This window comes from Amblyomma maculatum, chromosome 2 (assembly GCF_055883805.1).
Source record: "Amblyomma maculatum isolate TAMU_Amacu chromosome 2, ASM5588380v1, whole genome shotgun sequence".
NCBI classification, from domain to species: Eukaryota; Metazoa; Arthropoda; class Arachnida; order Ixodida; family Ixodidae; genus Amblyomma; species Amblyomma maculatum.
The window spans coordinates 112,541,453-112,561,084 of NC_139345.1; the positions used below are offsets into that span (position 1 = coordinate 112,541,453).

Here is a 19,632-nt window from a genome sequence, read left to right on the forward strand (position 1 = left end):
GCCCAGTTGGCGTCACATGCTCCCCATATACGGGAGACCTTCGGTTCTGCCCTCCACGCCGTACTTCCCGCACGGCGCGCCCTCCTCCGGCCAGGTACACGAAGTGAAATAAATGAAAACTGTTTTCCGCGTAGCCGGCCAACCGCGTTTTCCCAATGACCCACATGCGGCATCAGTAGGCGCCGCACGATTGGTAACCACGGGATACGCGTGCGTGCGCGCGTGTGGAAAGGAGGAAACGTACAGGCGCTTCGAGGAAAGGGTGTGCATGACAGGAAGGAGAGAAGAAAAGGGGGGGGGGGGGGGGGGCGTTACGCTGGAGGCTTCGGGAGTCGCGAACAGCGCGAGCGACTCGCTCGCTTGCCAGTGTGTGTGTGTTGTCACACACAGCGCGTTCGCGCGCCGTACTGTGACGACGACACCGACGCCGCCATGTCACACGAAGTGGAGCTGGAACGGCCGGCCCGGGTCGAGCAACGGGAACGGGTTGTGCTGCAAAAGCCGAAGCAGCAGCCGCCGTCCCAGGGTCCGGGCGACGTCGACGGCGGTGTGGTGCTCGAGAAAGAAGAGCAGTGCGTCTGTCAGATCTGCACATGCGGGTGAGTTCGACCGCTGGGCGGACACGTCGGACGTCACGTGAGGCGTCGGCGAGGCGGCGCAAACACTGCACGCTGCCTGTGAGCCGAAGTCGTAATAACGCTCGATAGAGGCCGCCCGGGAAAAGGGTTTACTGTACTAATCGACGTTATTAGTGCAGCGGGATCTTCGAAATCAAGTGGAACTTTAAGCGCTTTCTTGGTCTCAACGTTTTTGTTGTGTAAGAAGCCGAGAACGCAAGCTGTAACTGAAGTATAGCAATACGGGTTTGTACACAGAGTTCTTCTGTCGTTAAATGACATGCGTGTTCAAGTATAGACTCAGGGTGCGGTTGTTGAGGCTGTGTATATAGTGGACAAGATTTGACCATGGATCGGAACTCGTGACCGTTATGAGATCGTGCGTGCATACAGATTGCACCGTCTGTCTCACACCGCGTGATCACCTCGTGACACGCCAACAAATCGTTCGGTCCGAGGTGTGGAGCAATTTCTTCCGCGATGAATAATTTCTCCGTGCCTAAAGCATGTCCAGCGTTGCTATTCAGGTTTCCGCACTCTCGGCACATGGCTCATAATTGTCTTCCGTCCACTGTTTCGCCTGTATTCCCTCGCTTGCGAATCGCGGTTATGACCACAGGGTTGAGATTAGAGGCGTGTGACATCGATGTGTTTTACAGCATTAACGATTCTTTTAAATCTCCTACTAAGATTCGCGTTTCATTGAACAAATTATGCCGAGTTAGAGTAACTGGGTGAAAAATTTGCTTCATATTTATTTGTCCGGTGTGTACTAGTTTTTCTTTTGCGAATGACGCATCGTGTACTTTCTCTCTGCGCGAGACCTTGCTAGTACTGGGAATATTTCATGAAAAGTTGAGTTAGAAAAGCGGCGACTGACGTCACTGACACCGCCCCTTTCCCTCTCTAAATCTTGCCTGAAAAAAATTATAAATACTGTTTTTAGAGGGAATGCGTGTGCACTTCGTCGTCAACACTTTTCTTTTTGTGAACTGAAATTCTTGATAAATTGTGTAACCTGCGTGTTTAATTCATATTTTGATTAATGAAATGCAACTCCTCTTAGCCAAAAAAAAAAAAAAAGAAGAAGTTGTACGAATGTTTTTTTAGTCACAGTCACATGTGCTCGCAGCTCCTGCACATTAGTCGTAACCCTTTAAAAATATCCGAAGCTTGTACCATACCCGTCTCTTTCTCTCTCTCTCTCTCTCTCTCTCTCTCTCTCTCTCTCTCTCTCTCTCTCTCTCTCTCTCTCTCTCTCTCTCTCTCTCTCTCTCTCTCTATCTCGTATTTTTCACTTGTGCACAGCAAATGTTTTCGCAGCTGTCGACATTTACAGTTGCAGCCTTTCCATCGCTAATTTATTTTACACTTCGCAGTGCTTTGTCTCATTGCTCGCTTTATCCACCTAAAACAAAGGCAGTACGTTGGATATGATTGTCTGGATCTGCTTTGTTATTTATAGCTTAATTCGGAATGACATGTCCACCGATTAGGGCGTAGCTTCGCTCATATTGAAAGCAGCCACTACGTCAAAGCACTTCCTCATCTGCCCTCTCTTGCATAAGTAAAGCAAAGCCGTTGCTCTCGCCCACCGAAAGCTGCGACACGATAACATGGTTTAAAAAGAAAATCTCATCGACCCACTGCCGTGTAGTCGACCAGTACAAGTCCGCAGGTTGTTCTGTGGCTTTGTTCGCGAAAGATAGCGTGAGTGAATTTTTTTTTTTTTTTCGCCGGTCTTCCTAGTCGACTAAACAACACCTGCGCGCAGAGCCCGCGCGGACGCTGACCCTGCGACAAGCCGTTGCCATGAATGGCTGTACGCTCAGAAACAGCTGCGAGTGATAAACGGGAGTGAAAAACCTTCAGTAACACATTCCTGCAGGAAACATCAGCTAGGTACCAAACCTGTATGAAAATAAAAGCAAGATAACATGAGATTTATTATCTACATCCACAATTACAACTAATAATCTGTTAACGGTAACATTGTTAGAGTACTGACCACTTCACATTAATTTCCTTTTATTCTAGCTCAAGCTTCTTAACGCTCACACTACAGCGCATGGGGGTCTAAACTGTTCACATGTGCTAAACAAACTACGTGACGTCATCTGTCTTGTGTGTACACAACGCAACATATTCTTCATCGGTAAACTTTGTGGATGTTGTCAGAGCTCAAATCTAAATGGAAGTACTCGCGTTTACGTCCAGTATACTCCTGGAAGTGACCAGCTAAAATATATGTATAATCACACCCAGATGAACCATTTCACGTTTCGCCCAACTGTTGTAAAACTTAAGAGAGTTAATTTTACGGCGGAGTGATGTTGTGGAATATGACGATGTTGGAATATAATAGGCAGTAACGGTGTGCTATTTCGTCCGCACTTTTCTGGCCTCCTTGTTACATTGTTAGTAACTTTTCACGTAAACTGCACTGACTAACCTTTTTTCTTAATATATTTCAGAGCGAAGCTAATGTGTATACTGATGTAGATGCTTTGCTTTGGCCCAACCAAAACCTATTCATGAAGGCGAACTCATTATCATCCCTAGACACGAAGGTTTCCAGCATTGTGTGACAATCTTCACTATTGATAGGAGTGCGGATACTGTACCTGGTGCTTTGATACAAAATTTGTGAAGCCAGGAATTTGCATGTAACTATACGGTCTTCATTGCTGCTCCTATTCAGCTGGTATTATCGCAGTGTGTAAGATCCTGTACATTAAAACCGTCAGCTTTGAGTCTGTATGGTATTGTGTCATACATGTATGATCATGGGCCCCTAGCTATTAGCTATCCATGGCGGCTAAGGGCTTAAGACGATTCGTTCACGCGTTTGTAACACCTACTCAATGATAACTCGAATTTAGTATGGAATGCAGTTGGTGACGAAGCAGATACGAGTTGTGACGTAATATCACCACATGTGTCCATTTCGAATATGTTAAACCTTAATGGCCCGCTTTCCGTGTCTCAACAATAAACGGAAGGCCATTCATCAGAAATGCCTTCAGTGTCGCACCGATCGCTCTTATCGATTTCATTTTTCCCGGAGGTTTGGCGGACCGGGGCTATTCGCATCGGCCGACGTTGAAGAGAAAACAAAACAGACATGCGGCAGAAAAGTGAGAAATGTGCAGTGGGGAGAGGAAGAGGCAGACGAAGGGGGGCAGTCCATCGACGTGACTCGCACAATGATTCGCGGGCCGTCTGCGAAGGCTTCAAAAAGTCTGTGCCACTCCCTCAAACAGATCCATGGGGTTTCTCGTGAAAGCTGGCTTCACCGCACAAAGAGGTAGCTTGCTAGGAAGCCCACATTCGCCGGCTGTTTGCGGAAGCGTTGAGATTTGGTTGAGTGGTTCCCACGTGCTTCCTTGTTTTTGTACCACAGCGACGGGGGGCGGAGAGATTTTCTTGACTTCCCGGCTGGTATGTTTTAATATTTATGGTACTTTTATACTTGTCCTGAGTTTTGTTTTTCACTTCATTAATACCCTTCTGTGTAACTATTTCTTGCGTGCTGCGCTCTTGCTGTTAACGAAGATACCGCTCTGTTTATTAGGGATTGAATTTTTTTTTTTTTTTGCTGTTTGTAAAAACCCACCGATACACCTCAGTTGCTCGGAATATTAGTGAAGTTCTCCGTGGGCAGATCACGTCACACGAGATTTTTGTTGATTGGTTTTGTCATTTTCTTAATCACTTTAGTTCATCCAGGAAGTCAGGACTTAGATAATTTAGGCATACAGAAACACGTAATGTGATTTAGTGGCGGATAAAACAAATTAGGCATCATGAGGCATGTTTGGTAATTATAAATGAACGCTAACTTGACAGGTACACGGATAAATTGAGGCAGGTATATTTCCACGCTTTCATCCATTTTACCTACAGCAACATTGCTTGATTCCTTCGCATGCACCAGTTCATTGCTTAGTTCAGTATCTCGAGACCAGTAACTGAAAACTTTTGCTCTCTGTAAAAAAAAGGCTCCCACCAGAATGCTTACAAGTGACACAAAAACGTTTCTTGGTACTGCTTACTCAAAGCGTAAGCATGAACCGTGTTCCAAATACCTCAGACCTCGCTGTACAAACCTTCAAACTCGATGGCCTACGTTCAATTCAGCGTCAAGGAATTCTTGTTTTTGGGTACCTCTCACTTCAGGTGCTGTTGATAGGTTCAACCTATCTGGTGTTCCTGCACAAAAAAAGATATTTCAAAGAACATCAAGCCAGACCCTAACTCTAATCTGCTTGTATGGGCAGTTTGGTTTGTAAATGCATCTTCGAACTAAACTTTCTCCTTGACGTGCAGACATTCCTTTGCATCACGTGTGTTTTGCTTCGACACTCTAATTTGGTCATTTATACTCGACAGTATTCGCCCTTACTGAATGGACGCTTCATGCTGACTACATGTACTTACCAAAATATCGGAGCATATTGCCTGTATACTGCCTTGCTGTGCAGTTATGGTCAGCCAGTAAGCTCCCTTTCCTATGCGCAGGAAACTACGAAACTGTTTATAACTAAAAACCGTTGGGACGAGAGCAGAGAGGGTGCAATTGTAACTACTCACGAATGTTACAATCGTAACTAATCACAATCTAGCAGTTTGTAGCAGTCACTACAAGCTCCTGATACCACGTAAAAGTGATAGATATATATTAAACATCATGGACAAAGACCGCCAGGGCACAAATCATTCTTTTTTTTTTTCATGGAGGGGTCAGATGCCCATTTGCCATGCTACTCATCTCAGTTAAACCGAGCACCAGGCCAGCGGAAATCTTGCGTACCTCTTGTATCATCGGCACTGGTGATTATCAAAAAACGTTTTGCATCGTCAGTGCTCCAACCATGCCGAAGAGGAATTAAATTATTGTACTCCATATAACAGTCCTTCCCCCTCTCTCTCACACCCCAGTCTTTTAGAGGCGCTACACAGTATCGCTGTGATGCTCAGCAGTGCCTACTGCATAAAGGTGCCCCCCGCTAGATGGGGTTAGCCGTTCGCCACGAAATTGACGCCATATTCTTGCGGTCCCGTAAACTAATTTAAGAAGGATCGGCAACTTGTGTAAACATTTGTTTGCTCCTTCTCGAGCGCGTCTTTGGCGAATTCAGACCTCGTTGTCATAGTTTTCTTATGAATTTATGGGCGGTTTTTATGCCGTCTACGCTACACTGCTAGCACGCCGTGATCCAGTAGGCAAAAAATCGCTCGGCGGACTGGCGTTGCGGGCTGCTGGTGCTAAATATAGTAAGCACTTTGAGATGTCGTATTGCGGGCGTCGCGGAAGAAAGAAAAATCGAAAGCACTGATTTTTGTCTTTTTGTAGGCCATTTAAATAGAAAAGTCGGGGGAAAATACTATTGTACCGATTGTCCACTGCAAGTAGCCTAAAGAGAATCCAAGTTTGAGAGAAGAAACAGCGGATTGACAAGCCAGTCACAAAGCTGATAGCCGTGCATTCGCGGCATTTTCAGGGAGGGGACTTCTGTCTTCCAAGTATGGACTTGGTTTCATTAAGTAGTATGTTTTCTTTCATTTGAACAACCAGCTCGGTAATCGTGGCCACTTGTTCTAATTGGTACCGTGATGCAAGCATAACATTCTTAAATTTTACCTCGTTGTAATCCAAATGATCGGCACGTTATTTTTTGCTCACTGAGTTTTAATGCAACAACGTTAAAGACCCCGTTCTCCAGAAAGTCTAATGTCGCGTTGTAAGCGAAGAGTCACGAGCATACTAGTGGCAATTAAGTGGCAGTTGGCAGGTATCATAACCGGGCTCTGATTGGTCGCCGGGTTGGAGGACGTCACGACACCACATGAAACGGCCAAGTTGGCAGGAGCAGTCAACACAAGGAGCTTTATTAATTTTTTTATTTTATTTTATTTTATTTTTTTTTTTTGCAGTGGAAATAGGAATTCGTCCTTCCGGGATTCTTGGACCCCGAGTAAGATAGTAGAGGTACAAGTTAAGGTATTAGTGATCAAGCGAGTAGTAAAGCGCGTGTACGCGAACAAGGGTCCGCAAGGGATGCCACCGGGGGAGCTAAAATAATACATCGACGGGAGGGGACCGGAGTGACGAGAGGTGAGCACATTTGTGAAAGGAGCCGATGGGCCAAGAAACAAATTAAGCGACGATATAGGGCGCCTCAACTCGCTGGAAATATAACGCGCTAGACCCACCCGGTAATTTGCGCTTCCCCTGTTTCAATAATAATAATAATAATAATAATAATAATAATAATAATAATAATAATAATAATAATAATAATAATAATAATAATAATAATAATAATAATAATAATAATAATAATAATAATAATTATTATTATTATTATTATTATTATTATTATAATAATAATAATAATAATAATAATAATTATTATTATTATTATTATTATTATTATTATTATTATTATTATTATTATTATTATTATTATTATTATTATTATTATTATTATTATTATTATTATTATTATTATTATTATTATTATTGGTTCACAGGAAGGGAAAGGCGCAGTATCGGTCACACTTGTTCTGTGGACACCTGAACCGCGCCATATGGGAAGGGAGAAAGGTGGGAGTGAAAGTAGAAAGAGAGAAAGGGGAGCCGTAGTGGAGGGCTATGAAGTAAAGCCTCGAAAATAGATTACCGGCAAGTGAAAAAAGGAGAGGAAACCCGAGTATGGTACTAACCACACTGTGGCACCTCCGAGAGTGCGCCCCGATTCGATGGCATCGAGTTCACGTCACAATGTACAGACGTCCGCAGGTCTGTATCAAAGTGCTCGAGAAGTGTTCTACAGAACAAATTGACCGACATTTCAGAGCACGTACTCAGCTTCACAGTCAGTGCTAGCGCTGAAGTGAAGCTGCACATAAATAAGTCAGGAAGGAGCCCATTGGCGCTCTTGGATTTGTTCATCTGCACACCGCTCTTGAGCACTAAACAAGTCTGCATAGGAACAAGTCAGCTTGCTCCACTTATATAATGGTCACATGCAAAGGGTAATTGATTTCATCTTGCTGAACTGAGATTCAAACAGAGTACAGCCGAATGCGAATCCACCGCAAAATGTTTTAGCTTTCAGCTTCATGCGGTGACTTCGTGAAGCCTTGCTTACCAGGAACAATGCGTAAATTATCCAACATTTTCGCATTTTTCTGACTTTCTCGCCGTGCGGGAACACTGAACACTGGCAATGCTGACACTGAAAGAAAGAAAAAAAAAAAAACACCCTGGAGGCATGCGACAATAGTGTACGCTTCCGCTTGCAAGACGAACGTTTGCAGACATAGGAGGACGATCTGCAGTTTATCATTGGTTCTTTGTTTTAGGCCTATACTTAAATTAAGCTGCCAGGTAGAAATAATCGCTCACCTTCAATGAAACAAACCGAGTAAATCGTACCATCGAGGAAACTAGTTATCGCGCTTAAGCTGATCAGAAACGGAGTCCTTAATTTTTGCAGTCGCCATCTTGGCTCGACTGCAACGCCTCCCGTATTTCGTGAAAATCACCAATAGAACTAATTACTCTCCGTACTTCTCATTCGATTGCACAGTCAAAATACAAAGTAACGTTTATGAGGGGTTGAGTTATGGCTGAGAGCTTGAATTCTGGAAGTCATTTGCAATGCCTGTATTAGAGAAACAAATGCGAATTGACTTGTCCATGATAGTTGACAGATGATACGAGTACACTAATGAGTTCTATATAGCAGCACCCTAACCTAAAAGCAAAAATTAAAAAAAAAATTCTGGAAAGTCAGCAGCACTCTTGATATGTTGAGACGTTGGTCACCTCAGCGGGCTGCACCAAAGATACAGCGGAACTACCGCTGCCCTCTGGTTTCACAAAGGTGTGGCGGCGCTGTTGCTGAAAGCTGCAAGTGCTGTATACCGTGCGGCGTCAAAATACTTGGGCACCAGCAAAAAGCACAGCGCGAAACCACATAGCTTCTGGTTACAGGGAAGTAAAATGGTTTCCATCGGCGAAAGGAAAGAGGCCGTACGATAATTCGATTGAATCGCTCTTTGGCCAAGCGCTTTCTGCCCCGCCTCCGGGAAAGAAGCACGCCTTCCATTTGATGATTATGACACACAAGTAAATCGAGCGAGGCGAAATGACATGACCAACACGTGCGTGAGGGGGCGTCTTCAAACGGGGGGAGACGGTGTCTTTCGGAACATTTGCTCTAAGCGTTTAGACACCTTTTTGCTGTGCCACAGAAACACCGTTAAACCTGTATTACCATGCATTGCATAGCAGCGGTAGCCGCCCACTGTCTCCTCTCAGCGTGCGCCTATACGCACTGGTGAGCGTAACGGGGCTCAGACCTCTGTGGCGGCGCCATAGGTGGGCGCATCTGCATCTGACCCGCTGCTGCTACTCCTGCTGCTGCTGCTGTATCAGCCATGGCAGTGTTTGACCTTGGCGCAGCGCTCGCAGCATAGCGCGCGCCGTGAGTGTACGAGCACGAATACGTGACGGCGAGATAACGAAGGAAAAGGGAGACTCAGTTCCAGCACCCCCTCCCTCCCTTCCCCGCTGGTCGAGTACCCTAATCGTCGCCTGGTGTGTCCACCACCATACGACGAAGCCCAAGGACGTGCGCGCTGGCATCGTCCCGAGAACTGCAACTGGAGCATGTCCCGACACGGAAACGCTCTCTCTCAGAACGTTGTGCGGGCCTCACGTGGCTTAACTGCTGGCGACTAACGAAGGCGACAGATAAAAGAGTGGAGAGGAGGAAAAAGAATCGATCTTTGCCTGCTTTCTTTTTTTTTTTTTTTTTCAATCTTGGTCTCTTGCAACTTGCCCCGCCGTCTGGCAGAGAATGGGAATTGTTTCTGCCTGATAAAGATTGCGCAACTGAAGAGTGAGAGCAGTCAGTCGGTGCTTCACATACCTCTCCCGTGTGTGCATCATTTATGTCCTGGTGCTTCGTACCGGTGCCCCACCACCAAGCGTACTGGGGATTTTACCGGGTTAATATAAGCAGACTCTGAGCATCGCTCGCTTTCGGCGCATTTTTAGTGCGTTAGCACTAGTGCTCTCTGTCCGACGATATATCGTTGTTTGAGTTTTTGTCTGAAACTAGCTAAACCCGCGGACGATAAAGTAAAGATGGCGATACTGTGCCAGGCATGGGCTTTAAAGCGGTGGCGACGCGAATAAATAGATATTCTTCGCTAACCATGAACTGCACGAGAGCACTACACTATCGCTTTTCTTTAAACGCGACATTTATTACAGTGAAACAAAGATCTGTCTGCACAAGCTTTGAACAATCTGTTAGGACAACAATCTATAAACAGAATGTAGTATTCGGCATAACTAAGCAGCAACACATTATAAAATTAAAAAAAAAAAATTATATTTAAGGGAGCGGCGTGTCATAGCCCGAGTCGCTTTGGGGAGTTAAACCCCATAAACCAAATCAGCCAAACCTAAAATAGCCAGTATAATGGTCATCAATAAGGATGTGTAATTTCGGTGCAACTCTGTCTGAGGGGTACACGTAAAGTTCTCTTAAGTGCACATTAATCATGATGATGTGATCTTTTCTAGAAACGACAGAGTCGCAGTGTCGGTCCATCGTGCTTGTTTACCACTGACTGTATAGGCCAGCTAGAATTAACGTTGCCAAAAGTGCATCAGCATATGACACTGCAGTGATATATCGTACGGAATTCAGTGTTGAAAGCCTTTTTTTAATGTCCCTTTCGAGTTAACCCAGAAACGTATTGCACCTTTGAAATCAAGGAAGCGATGTTCAATTGTTTCTGCGACATCAGACAAAAGTTTACCATAGTTAAGGAAATTTCTTTTCTGTCCAACCATGATTGAACGGGCAAGGGCTTATTTACCATGTAGGTCATAAAAAAAAAAATGGGTGCACTTGGCAAGTAGCGTACTGTTAGGAGTACGCTGTGCCCCGGTACACAACAATGCACAGATTGGTAAATCGGCGAAACAAAAAACAAGCAGGCTAAATCTTTGTACAACCGCTTCCTCGGGAACTCAAGGGAGAAAAGAATAAGTACGAAAATGACCAGTATGAAAAGAAGCGCCAAATACACCTCCTGCATTACAGCCCATAAGCATGGGTGATCAGAAACATCAGAAATCTCAAAGAGAGTCGAAAAAGAAAAACATTTACTAAGTTGACTTGCAAGCTAATTTAATTAATGATATCGCCGCAACCCTTCATGGTTAACTCTTTCGCTCTGTGCATTACATGCCGTCGTTTTTGTCAACCTCCAGCCATGCTCAGCGAGCGTAGAACACACCGGTATATCAACCTTGAAAATTTATGAGGACAGGGATTTAGGCCAGTTGGTTAAAAAGGGAATCCAATAGAGAAAAAAATGACCCCTGAAGAAATTTCGCGTGCGCAAAGGAGGAAACTGCGGACCCAAATGTTCCCAGGCGTCACATCCCGCAGTTTTGCTCAAAACGATGGATCTTGGACAATAGGGACTAGATGAAAAAACGTTACTGATACAATTGAAGTTAAGAAGTGTGAAAAATGCTGTCATCAAAACTCGCCTGAGCACATTACCATGTGGCATATGAAATAGCCTGACTGATTTCACACTAGTGCACTCATAGCAGTGCTGCAGCTACCAACGTCTAGTTGCAACTTGTGGCCTCCGGTAATTAAAGCTGTCACTCCTCGTGCCCTGTCATTGGCTCTATTATTCGCACGGTACGCATCTATTGGAAGGACGTACGCGACAAGCTGCATCGGCTATAATACGCTAGTTTGGTTCGGTTTGGTTTGATGGCTTTAACGTCCCAAAGCGACTCAGGCTATGAGAGACGCCGTAGTGCAAGACTCCGGAAATTTAGACCACCTGGGGTTCTTTAACGTGCACTAACATCGCACAGTACACGGGCGCCTTGCTTTTCGCCTCCATCGAAAAGCGGCCGATCCAACGTATGTTTCCGCAAGTCATGTGCGAATAAACCGAGCGAATGGCTGGGTAACTCAGCGCCAAACGCCGATTCCTTTCCTCATATCAAGTGGAACGTATACTTCGCTGTAAATCGAATTCGTGAGGCGAACAATTGTTTGGAAGCCCGGAACAGGAGGCTCAGAAGCATAGTCGGTCACAACCACCCAATGATGAGGAAGTACATCGACGTCATGCATTCTTAAGGAGCAACCGTGAACGGGCCAGGGCCTATCCAATTGCTCCGTTTAAGATGAGGAGCACATCGGCAATTATCGCGCTCCAGTACTTGTGCGTATAGCATGCTTTCAGGAAAACAGAGCGTTAGGATTATTTAGGTGCTATGTTTTACGCTCTGGTTAGCTTTCTTGTACAAGCTTGTTTACGTAACGAAATTTTCCCATTTGGAGCTGTTTGTTCCTATGAAGCCATTTTCTTTGGAACTCTGGTAACACTTATGGTGCTTCACGAAGAAGGTTGTTAATTAAGTCCCACCACCACTCTACTCAATCAGGTGCGACATAATCCTTGGATAAATCGAGACTCAACCCCTTAATACGCGAAAGGCATCTGCCCAAAAACGTGTTAACAGCGTCAGTCATTTGTAGTGCCGGTCATGGCCCAGACATTTTCAGTATTGGGCCGATGCATTGTGCTGCTTTGGCCGTGCCAGCAACTAGCCAGGATAAGTGGAACAGGATACAGCGGTAAGGTACCATATGACAAACGGTGTTCCGCTCCCGCTGCATCTTCAATTATGTGAAGCGCTGTTCTGTATCCGTACTTAATTTATGCGAGCACTTACTTTAGTGATCACTACACACAGAAAGAATACTTCGCCACCGAAACCAGCCAAACTTCCTTAAAATTTCGCTTCAGCCCCAGATACTAGCCTCATCGTACGTAATAGTTAATTAAGAATATGCTTGTCAATCGCATCACCTTGGAATTCATACCAGAGCCATCGGGTGTTCTATATCTGTAGCTACCGCACGCACAGAAATCTCTATTTATTATGCATGCTTTCATTATAGTTAAGCAATTCAGACTTTGTAAACGCCTTGAACGTATTACTGTGCTTCACTTACCTGAGATGTCTAAGCCATCTTTCGAACGTCTTCAGCAGGCAGTGACAGTCTACTGCAATACCTGACTGATCGAACAGCCACATTGAATTTCAAAAGGCAGTCATAATTAAAGGTATAAGGCTCTTTCTGAATGAAGAGGTAGATGCTGGCAGGTTTTCGCATTCACTTTATTCCGCATTTTTCCTGTACCACAAAATGTGAGTACAAAGACTAAAAGCTGCTACGTTAGCAGATTGACTGAAGCTCTTGCCACCTTTGCTGGCAGCGGGCAGCGGTTAAGTTATGTACAAACGAAATCTTCTTTGATGTGCGTAGCAGCAAAATGCATAACTGTAAAGGTAGGTAATATATATGCATATTATTGATACATGTTGAATCAGACAAGCTCATATTTACAGTGCATAAAATATCATTTTTTTCCCCGGAGCAAGCACTTTCCCACATACCCAGTCAGCATATACACACAAGTTGAAAAATTGTCAAAAACTTTACACAATACAAAGAAAGGACATCATATACACATTTCGCAAATGAGACCAAAAGCATAAACGCATGCATTTCTACGCAAGTTTTTCTTATGCTGGAATGACCACCTCTATTTACTTCGTGCTGTCGAGTGTCTGAAATATTTGCAGAGTGTAGATCTTGATGCTGTTTTGTGTGTGTTTGTCGTTAAGTCTGTCTCTGTCGAGTGAGAGCTGAGCATGGATTCGACCTAATCCTCTTGCTTCCTTTGTAACGCCAATAAATTATTGCGCCCCACCAGGTTTCCAACTACGCGGGACGGAATGATGGCAATGAAACTCAGAGAGATTGATGAACTATTCTGAAAGTAAAATGTAGGTGGTATTGAAGACCGCAGTATAATTAGGCCTCGAAACCAATCACGGTGAAAATCTTTTAGGATATTTCATAGATCATGTGTAATTTCTCTAAATGGCCTTTCAATAATGGCGTTTCCGTAAGTCATATAATCTCGCTTGTGTTCACGCCTAACTGTAAGTGACACTGCTTTTCTCTTTCGTCTCCGTGCAGTTTACGGATTTAGCGTTATATGCACATACCTCGAACCCTCTATTTAACAGGGAATACACTCAAACACGGGCGGTCTTTCTCTGACTGCAAGACGAATTGTAAGCTGAAGTCATATGAGAAAAAAGCGTCCCCAGTCCCGGCGCTCGGCTTTTCTAGGGGTGCGTCATCATTGATGTAATCCTGTTAATACAGAATGACATCAAACTCAAAACGGTGCATACCAGACGAAACAAATCCGGCAGCACCCGTCACTTGCAAGTAATTATGTGCACTATATTCTTATATTCTTTAAATTTTTCATTAGCAAGGCGTGCTTTTGTGACTCTGTGCTATATCGCTAGACAGGAAATGACAAAGTGCCTAGTAAGTCCATTCGTTCATATCGGTGCACCAAAAAAAGAAAAAAAGAAAACTAGTCAGTTGGCGCACGAATCGGGTTTCTGAACACCGGAAGCGTGTCTTTAACGTTCGCCATGTTCCGCGACTGTTTACCATCCTTATTCTTAAAATGACCGAAGAAACACTTTGAGCTAACGCGGCTTCGTCGTTTTACGGTCCCAAATAGCTCATGTCACCCCTTCTACGCGCACCGCCTTCTGCCTTCGACTGTATCTTAGCGTGCTTGTGTCCACTTACGCCAACCTAATCGATTCCTTCCAGATTCGAAGAGCCGCGCTCCTCCAGCGAAGCTCAATTTGGCCGCTTCCACTACTTAACAGAATGATACTCCCTAACTGCCCTTCTGGCGCGAAGGTCTGCCGCCAAGCCTTTCAGCTGGCGCTTTGCGTGCAACAAAGCGACTTTGCTCTGGGCACCGGCTCCACGCCAACAGAAGCGGTACTGGCAAAGCAGAGAAGTCGCGCACACAGGTACATCGCTGTTCATGGCGTGACGAACCGGGGCGCGCTCTCCCTCACCCGCGGTGAATGGCAAACGTTACGCAAGAACGATCCGCCCGCGCGGCCAATTATAAACAAAGCGACACGGCTGACGGAGACAGAGCGCTGTGAGCGCAGGAAGAGCAACATGGCGGCCTCCATGTGTGTGTGTGTGCATATGTGTTTGAGCCGCCCTTTGTTGAGAACTCAAGGACGCCCCCTTTCTTTTTTTAAAGGTTTTCTCCAATGGCAAGGTCGTCTTCGCGTCCCCGTCGCTCTGCGCCCGCACTTCCCGACCCATCGCGGTCCGCATTGTCCAGTCAAGTTCCCACATCCGGGAAATTCCATCAGCTACCGCGTTCTCCGAATTGAGGCCTGCGCGCTGCTGACACAACGCAGAGAGGCGGTGTCAGGCTCACTATTTCTTTGTTCTTTATGTTTTGCTTTATCTGTTGTGTGGCGCGTGCGTGTTGTCACGCTTGGATGAGCCGCGACATTCTTTTTTTTTTCTTCTCTCTCTCTTTTTCCGACGTGCATAGTCTAGGTGGTGTTGGCATAACGCGTTGTCGGTGCTTGCGATGCGCCTGTGCGGGAGCGTGCGGAGACACGTGCTCTCGTTCCATGGCGTGGGCGTCGTCTGTTGCTCTCTATCTAAAGGCAGCAGTTTCTTGGATGCGGGCTTTTTTTTTTTCTGTCCGTCGCTCTAGCATTGCATAAAGGATCGATGTCAACGAAATGTCTGTACGTAATAGTATTGGTGGCGAAACGACAAAAAATCAAAGTGATGGACATAGTGGCAGTAGCTTTTCAGTCGTTAGGAAATGCGTCAGAATTTTGGAATTATTTTTTTTTATTTTAAACGTTTTAAACTAGCATCTTCGGACGTCTTAATTGCTTCTCACATTACAGAAAGTAAGCAGTGGCCCCTTCAAATCTGCATGTCGGCACAATCATGAAGTTTTGCTTTGTGTTCTTCTTGCCATCTTTTTGTCGATCGCTGTGGAAGATAAAATCGATGTGATAGCCTAGAAGTTTTTCTGCTGGCACAATATCTGTCACCATAGAAAACGCCCCGTACCGCCACTGTCAAGAGCGGATGTCTTCTGCTATGCTGCCCGATTCTTTTCTCTCAATTCCCTGCATCGCGGATACATTCAAACCACGGGTACAGTAGCGACGGTTCGTTGAAATATTCCATTTAAGAGGTGCCATCGCAGGCCTTCTTTCATTACAAGGTGTTGTCGGCTGAAAGAAGCTGGCGTATCCATTAACCACTCCACTGGCACGCCCATATGTATAGAAATCCTGGAAATTAGAACAGAACGAAGTTACTGTTTCGTGACACTCCCTGGGCAGCTCCTGCCGCCTGTGTACGCGGTGTCTATGAATCGCAAGGGAGCTGCCGGATCTGTTCCTTACACTATGATTCAGCTTGGTGATGCCAGGTTGCTCTGGGCACTACATACCAGCCACTTATTTGCTCGCGTAGATTCGAGGAGCTCTTTTGCATAGCAGTAAGGTACACAGTTTTTTGCCTGTTGTCTTAGTCTCATGGAGCCTACTTTTGCACTTTTGAAGCAAAAGCAACTGATGCTATTTATAGCTGCTTATTGTTTCATTCTAGCGGAACATTTTAGTCCACGAAGTCACTAGCGAGACTTTGCGAAAGAAACAAGGGCTAATGGCTCAACGTCACTCACGTCTGTAATTGCATAAATAGAGTAAATTGCTATAGAACTGAAGTCAAATAATATTCATTTGGGAAAAAAATCACGAAAGAAAAGGGCTAGCAGCTCTGTCTTTAGTAATCTGCTTTAACCTCCGCCGTCCATTCAGCTATATAAAGAGAGAACATGAATATCTAAAAAAATATACAAAGATATAACACATGCCTGATGCAATGCACATGCGTCGCGGCAATTGCTGCGTCGCGTGCGCCGACGCACATTCACTGCACAGTCAGCTACAAATAAATACGCGGCTTTGGCGAAATTCACATCCCCACGGAAGCCAATTGCCGGTAGGCAGTCGTAATTCATAAGCCCTCCTTTACTTGCCTGGAGTTTTTGTCCTGTAAAAGTTTAGTGAAATGAACGAAAACACCAACTACATTGGTCAAAAAGAGCATGCATACCGCGGAGCGATGCACACTTCATTTAGTCGAACGACCCTTAAAACCCTAATAGGGACTGCATTGCATAGGGAAGGGGAGCTCTATATTCCGGCATACAAATAGATCTCCTAGAGCACTATAGCTGCGCTCATAACAGTACGCAAAGGGCGAGAACTCAACCCATCCTCATTGCCGGTGGCATTTCGTTGCTTCCCACGGTGTATTTTATTACGGAATGCGAGGTACTTTGTTGTTCAACCTCAGACCTGTCTATTATCCAACTCTCTCTCGGACATTGACTGCAATCACGGGTTCCGAAGGGATCAACTTATTCGGGAGTACCTTTTTCCACTATGTGCGCTGTTTTCGATGACCGGAGAGCATACATAAGGAGAAAAACACACACACACACACGCATAGCGCGCCCATCTGTGAAACATGAAGTGCGCGTCGCTTGTTCGCGTGAGTGACGCTGCCGGGTCATCGGGGTCCGCAGCTGCTCCACCAAGTAGGGCGGCTCGCCACCCTCCCCCTTTCCGCCAGCCCTATAAGCGCGCGCTCAATCCTGCCTGGCCGCTTCATTGCGCTCGAGTCGGGGCTGCTCGGGTCGCGGCCGCCGTCGATGTGGAGGCAAACTCGAAATCTGACCACGTAGTGTCTAGTGTCGTTGCCCTGATTAAAATCGTCGCCAGCGTTTGGGAGCCTGCTCTGTATGCCACTTCCTCTTCCCATATGCTTCTTCTGTCTCATTTGCCCCGTTGCCTGTTTAAAGTAGTTCTGTCTACCTCATCTTTATTTCGTTTTTTCGTTTACCACTCCTTTCTTCCTCCAGTAGCAGCTTCGTTTTAAAATTCATTCACTTTTTATTTAGTTATAGGGAACCCTTGCCTTCATTCGGAGGTGCGGCTGCAGTGCGAGGCACTTCCCATTCCTGCGCCGCGGTGGCTCAGTGGTTAAAACACTACAAGGCTGAGCCCGAGGACGTGTGGATCAATCCCGGCCGCGGCGGCCCCTTTTCATGAAAGCGAAAAGCAAGGCGGCCGAGTACTGTGCGATGTCAGTGCACGAACCCCAGGTGGTCGAAATTTCCGGAGTCCTCCAATACGGCGTCCATCGTAGCCCGAGTCGCTTTGGCACCTTAAACCCTGTAAACCAGAGAAAACCAGCATGCGCCACTGTCAACCGCTCCCTCATTATGCTTAATTCAAGTCCTGTCAGCACCATTCATTTCATGTTTTAAGGCGAAAGCCTATATTTGCTACATCGGCAGCGGAGCCCGACGGCGTTAGTGGTAAATCAGGGCTGTGACCTCTTCAGCCTGGATAGTCAGCAACTGGCGACAAATTTTATTCATTTACCAAATCGAAAGGGAAAAGTAATTGTGAAAGTTACTGCAGGATAACGTTAAATCAATGCTGGATTACGTTACATTAACGGCAAATTAAGGGTGTACTTTGTTTGATTATGCTTGATTGCGGTATATTCTAAAATATGAGGAATTAGGATTCGCTTTCTTACGATTAAGGTGTTACGGATTAGATTACCGGTGTATTTTCTTTAATTATGCCTGATTGTGATTGATTGAAGGGTAATTCTAGTGACTGCAGTGGATCAAAAAGCATTTTTTTTGTAAACTGGCTTACAGTGAACTTCGATAGAGTCAAGTGAATTCTGGTTTATTGCAATAGATTAAGTGTTAATTACAATGGATCAAGTTGCAGCACGTGGTGGAATAACTGTTATTACTGTGGATTGCGTTGTATTCGTTTGCTTTTGGGTGGATTCTGGTCAGTTGCGCTGGATTGAAGCTACAGTTTTCGCCTTCACAGCGCGAAAGTATAGTATTCATCGCCCTCCTTAATTTTTTTCTTTTCTGATCTTTCGATGTTTAACAATTACAAACCTATCACACAGCGCCCGAAAACGCAAAACGAGCGAGTGTGCAGTGAGATATAAGTGCCGGTTAACTATTCTCATGGTGGCTGGAATAATTCCGGAGTCCTCCACTGTGGTAGCTGCTTATCTCTTTCTACTTTAATTCCCTTCTTGATCCTTTCTTTCAATTGATGAGGCTGAAGTGTAAACACCGAGAGGCAAGGCAGTTACTGCGCTCTTAACTTTCCTCAAAATCAATTGGCCGTTTTGAAACCACATTCCTTGCTCTTTTAATTATCCGGAATGCAGCGCCATCTATGCTAACATATCACTCCATCCTTGGCAGGCATGCGATGCAAAAGGTATCGTCACGAAAATAACTACTCAATTTCACACAGGGCGGAAAGTGTATTTTCTCAGAGTTTCTCGCGCGAAAACCTCTAACAAGTGACGTGAAATCCCTACCGGTCATTCCAAGCAGCGTGTCTTTTTCATCTGACATTTTATTTCGCAGCGCTTGAAGAGGCCGCGCTGTAGTTAATAAGACAATGGCGGAAGTAGCAGCAGGTTATAAGTGCGCGCTTGTTAGCGGATGTCGGCTGCACCACCGTTAGATTACTTTTCTCTGGTACCGAGCCATGCGGAAGACGTGCAGAGCTAGTTAAGCGAATGCGCGGAAACACTGAACGCCGTTTGCACCAGGTACGTGTTGATGCCAGAGTGTCAACTAACGACTGTTAGCGTTTCCGGCTATGTTCGAGTTCTAGAGCGCAGCTTTTTGGCGCCCGTTCCTGGGTTTTGCGTCGTCGTCGCCGACGACGTTGTCCCTCGCAACCAGCTCAACTTTCACTCCCACCTTCCTTCCTTTCCTTACGGCGCGATTCAGGTGTCCACAAAAACAATTGTGACAGATGCTGCGCTTTTCCATTCCTATGAACCAATTATGAAAGGCACGCTTCAGAGCTCAAGTGGAAGACGTGACCACACATGGTACACACTGCAAAAATAATAATTCATGAATAATGCGAGCG

At 45.4% G+C, this 19,632-nt stretch overlaps 1 protein-coding gene across 1 annotated transcript in view; it reads left to right on the forward strand.

Annotated features, from left to right (window-relative positions):
- The first annotated feature begins 334 nt into the window (after nt 1-334).
- The window catches only part of LOC146199574 (uncharacterized), a 32,078-nt gene continuing 12,780 nt past the window's right edge, over nt 335-19,632 (forward strand). Inside the window, exon 1 of the mRNA XM_084595086.1 lies at nt 335-599. Within this exon, the coding sequence (XP_084451212.1) occupies nt 433-599 (167 nt within the window). The 5' untranslated portion in view covers nt 335-432. The remainder of the gene's footprint in view (nt 600-19,632) is intronic.